At 49.6% G+C, this 3,912-nt stretch overlaps 1 protein-coding gene across 1 annotated transcript in view; it reads left to right on the top strand.

The window, feature by feature from the left end:
- LOC104525570 (traf2 and NCK-interacting protein kinase-like) overlaps positions 1–1,856 on the top strand; it is a gene marked incomplete at both ends in the record, with an annotated part of 7,388 nt that extends 5,532 nt beyond the window's left edge. Inside the window, 2 exons of the mRNA XM_010168763.1 lie at positions 456–522; positions 1,652–1,856. Coding sequence (XP_010167065.1) covers positions 456–522; positions 1,652–1,856 — 272 coding nt within the window. The remainder of the gene's footprint in view (positions 1–455; positions 523–1,651) is intronic.
- Positions 1,857–3,912: the final 2,056 nt, after the last annotated feature.

The following is a 3,912-nucleotide window of genomic DNA, read 5'->3' as shown; positions in this document are numbered from 1 at the left end:
AGAGCGTAGAGTTGGTGCCTTCAGAGCAATAGTTAAATCCCACCTTCCAGTGCCTGTGGCTTCAATAGCTCGTGGTGCACCTCGCTTTCAAGAACCCTATTGCTATACAGAGATAAATTCTCATTTTATGGACACCCTCCATCTTTGCATTGAGTGTTTGTGGTTGTTGGGGCTGTTGCCTGCTGTGCTGGCACTGCCTGTGCTGCTCCAGCTGGGACTGCAGCTCCTTTCCCAGACAGCACAGGCGTGCAAGGTGCCAGCACCCAGGGACACTGCCCATCCTTCCCTGGCCTTGCAGGGAAGCCCCCTCATAAAAACAGAAAATGCAGAGAAATAATGCTGCTTATTCTTTATCATGTGAGTTGTCTCTTCTGCCTTCAGAGCCCTGGGGTTTTCAACCCCTGGAAAAACAAATGAGTCCAGCAAAGGGCACTGATGAGCAATTCTGTTCCTAGATGAGACAGAGTATGAGTACAGTGGAAGTGAAGAGGAGGAGGAGGAGAATGACTCCGGAGAGCCCAGGTAAGAATCAGCACTGCATTTCTGCACTTGTATCTCTTTAACTCTGTATAAAGTCAGCTTGGATTACAGACTGCTATGAACTAGAAATGGAAGAAGGACAGTTTGAGCACTGAGTCCCATTCCCTGGCAGAACAGAGTATATTCCCTCTGCTAGATGGAGCGTGGGTATAAACTGATGCTACAGATCACTGTAGCCAAAAGCTCAGGAAGAAGACTGGGTACCCCATGGCCTGTGGGATCTGCTGCGCAGTGTGGTGCTGCCATGGGAATGTGGGTATTTAGACACAGAAAAAATGTGAGGTGAAATTAAAGAAGACTCTTTAAAAAATACAGTTCCTTACATCCAAGTGTAACTCCTTATTGCCATGTAACTTTTCACCATGAAACCTCCCCGGTGCTGCTGCAGGCGCAGTAGGGCTGGAACTTTCTTTGGTGACGTTTTTCAGAGCCGTTGTAATTAGTATCAGGTTATTCCATTATTTGACTGAGATAATGTAGTGTTTTAATAGCTGGCAATGATTCATGCTAAATGTGCTTTGTGAACAGCTAAATATAGTGTATGGCACTGCAGCACAAGAGGCTTTGGTTAGAAACTTAATGTAAAGGAAACCTTTAGCAAATAAATTACTGGTGAGCCATGAACAGAGTGCTGTGTCTGCTGCCCTGCCCAGACACTTGTGGTCCCCCCCCCATCCCTCCATCAGCTGCTGCCCAGGCTCTGATGGGTGTTGGGATGAAGGGGAGAGGGGCTACGGTGGAAAATCATAGTCATAGAATGGTTTGGGTTGGAAGGGACCTTAAAGATCATCCAGTTCCAACCCCCCTGCCAGCAGCAGGGACACCTTCCACTAGACCAGGTTGCTCAAAGCCTCATCCAGCCTGGCCTTGAACACTTCCAGGGAGGAGCAGCCACAGCTTCTCTGGGCAACCTGTGCCAGTGTCTGACAATCCTCACAGGGAAGAATTTCTTCCTCAGATCTCATCTCAATCTCCCCTCTTCCAGTTTGAAGCCATTTCCCCTTGTTCTATCACTACCTGCCCTTGTAAAAAGTCCCTCCCCAGCCTGCCTCTGGCAAGAAGTTTAAGGATGAGGATTGAGGATCTTCTCTGATGCTTCTCTCCTGTGCAGCTCCATCCTAAACCTGCCCGGGGAGTCGACGCTGAGACGGGATTTCTTGAGGCTGCAGCTGGCGAACAAGGAGCGGTCAGAAGCGCTGCGCCGGCAGCAGCTGGAGCAGCAGCAGCGGGAGAACGAGGAGCACAAGCGGCAGTTGTTGGCCGAGAGACAGAAGCGGATCGAGGAGCAGAAGGAGCAGAGGCGAAGGCTGGAGGAGGTAACTGGCCAGAGCAGAGCAATGGGCTGATAAAGGCTGGTTTGGGGTGAAACAGTGAGATTTCTGGTAGCGGGTCACAGTGAGTGTTCTCAGCCTGGTTTAAGAAGATCACATCCTAACCTCTCTAGTAGGTAACCCCAAATGGTTTGTTACACTGGACAAACCCCCCTGCTCATCCTTTTTGCAGACCCACCTCCAGCCACTCTCCTCACCACGTTTAAGTGTTGCCCGCTCTTGTGAAGGTAATAGAGTTGGTAAATAAACCCCTGAAATACCAAACTTAAGGGGATCCCTGAAACTATTGAGCAGAGTTAGCCCAGTGTTGGGGTAGTAGCTGTATTCAGTCGAGGTGGGCACAACTCCTTCTGGTCCAGGAATCTGTTATTTGCTTCTGTGGGCTGTTACGTTTGAGAAGAAGCTGAACAGCTCCATTTGCCACTTGTGTCCCCTTTAATCCCCAATTTCAACTTTAGTCCTTCCATTCCCTGCCAATTACAATTTCTCTTGCAGGGGAGGGGCAGATGCCTGCCTGACTTGTGCAATGATCCATATGTACCCTGAAGCCTAAGATTTCATTGCCCTTGTCTTAACGTACCAGCTACAAATGCAGTCGGTCATAAAATTACCCACCCTATTTAAAGTCCAGCTGCAGGATTTGACTGGGTGACTTTGGGTGTCCCAGAGCTGCACAGCCTGGCTGTGTACTCTGTAGAAAGCACTCAGTTTTGGTTTAACTCCTGGTTCTTGGATTGCAGAAGTCCACCAAAACATAAGGGAGCTTTTCCCAATCCTTTTGGGTTTTTGATGGGGTTTTGCATAAAGACACCCATTGCCTCACGCTGAGCTCATCACAAGTGTCTGGGATTGAAGGGTTCATATGTTAAGGGTAATTAAATTAGCTTTCTGAAGAGGTCACAGATATGTCTGAAAAAAGGACTTGTGGTAAATGGGCTATTAGAGCAGCCACCCCCTGAGTTTGCATGAATGTCATGTTTAACCTGATTCTCTGTGGGCTGAGTGATGCCCCCAGGCCAGGGGTGCAGGCAGGAAGGAATTTCAGGCAGCTGGTGGTGATGCTGATTGGTGATGGTATGGCCCCTCTTCGAGGTGGTCCTCTGAGCTGCTCCAGGGTGAAAACCAACAGGGCAAATCCCAGGCAAAGCATTTTTTCAGTCTGGTAAATATGTAGGTCTGTCAGTGTTGTCAGAGCACAGAGCATTGCACATTCCATACATTGCAGGTCAGGCTTTACTTGCATCCTGCACCCTTCCCAAAGCCAGCGAGCTGCTTTGAGAGAGGATGGGGTTTGCATGCAGACACACCCCGAAATCCCCCACCCCACTATATCTGAGGGCTGAAGCCTGAGTCTGCCTTTGTCCCTCTCTGCTTGCTGCAAGCAGCACAGCAGCAGAACAACAGCAGAATAAAAGCAGACACCAGATTAGCTGCAATCCTGTAATGAATACAATGCTTGCTGCTGTATTAATATGTTCTCTTCACATTGAAGAAAATTGTTCTCTCTCTTTACCACTTCCCAGGCAGGTTTTGAATGGAGGACTAATCCCCTTGCTAAGCTGGCCAGCTCTGCCCTGAGCATTGGAAGTGCTGCCTTGTGGGGCTGGGAATGAGCACAGCCCCCCCGAGCTCTGCCAGTCCCCCTCGTCCTTTCCCCAATGTCATTAAAAGCTAATGCCACCATAGCCAGGACTGATTAAAATCAATGCCTCTGTTTCTGGTGGCTCTAACAGCCCCCCTGGGCTCTTCACCCACTGCTTTCTTCCCAGCTGCTTTACAGTTTTTGGACCTAAATTGAAAGGGAGAGATCTGCTGGAGCAAAGCTGGGAAAGAAGGTACTTTCGTTCTCCTGCTGTATCAGAGAACTGGGGGAAGAAGAGGCATCCTCTGCCTTTCCCAGCACAGGTCCACTGACGTGGTCAGCCCCATGGGTTCAGCCAGGATGAGGGCAGGGCAAACAGCTATGTACTGATGGCTGTGGTGGCCCCAGCATCTTCTCAGGTGCCCATCCTCTCAGGTCTGTCTAGGTGGGTTTAGCCTC

The sequence above is a fragment of the Antrostomus carolinensis genome, unplaced genomic scaffold, assembly GCF_000700745.2.
Source record: "Antrostomus carolinensis isolate BGI_N321 unplaced genomic scaffold, ASM70074v2 scaffold48965, whole genome shotgun sequence".
NCBI lineage: Eukaryota > Metazoa > Chordata > Aves > Caprimulgiformes > Caprimulgidae > Antrostomus > Antrostomus carolinensis.
The sequence above is the reverse complement of the archived record's forward strand: the minus strand, read 5'-3'. Positions and strand labels throughout refer to the sequence as shown.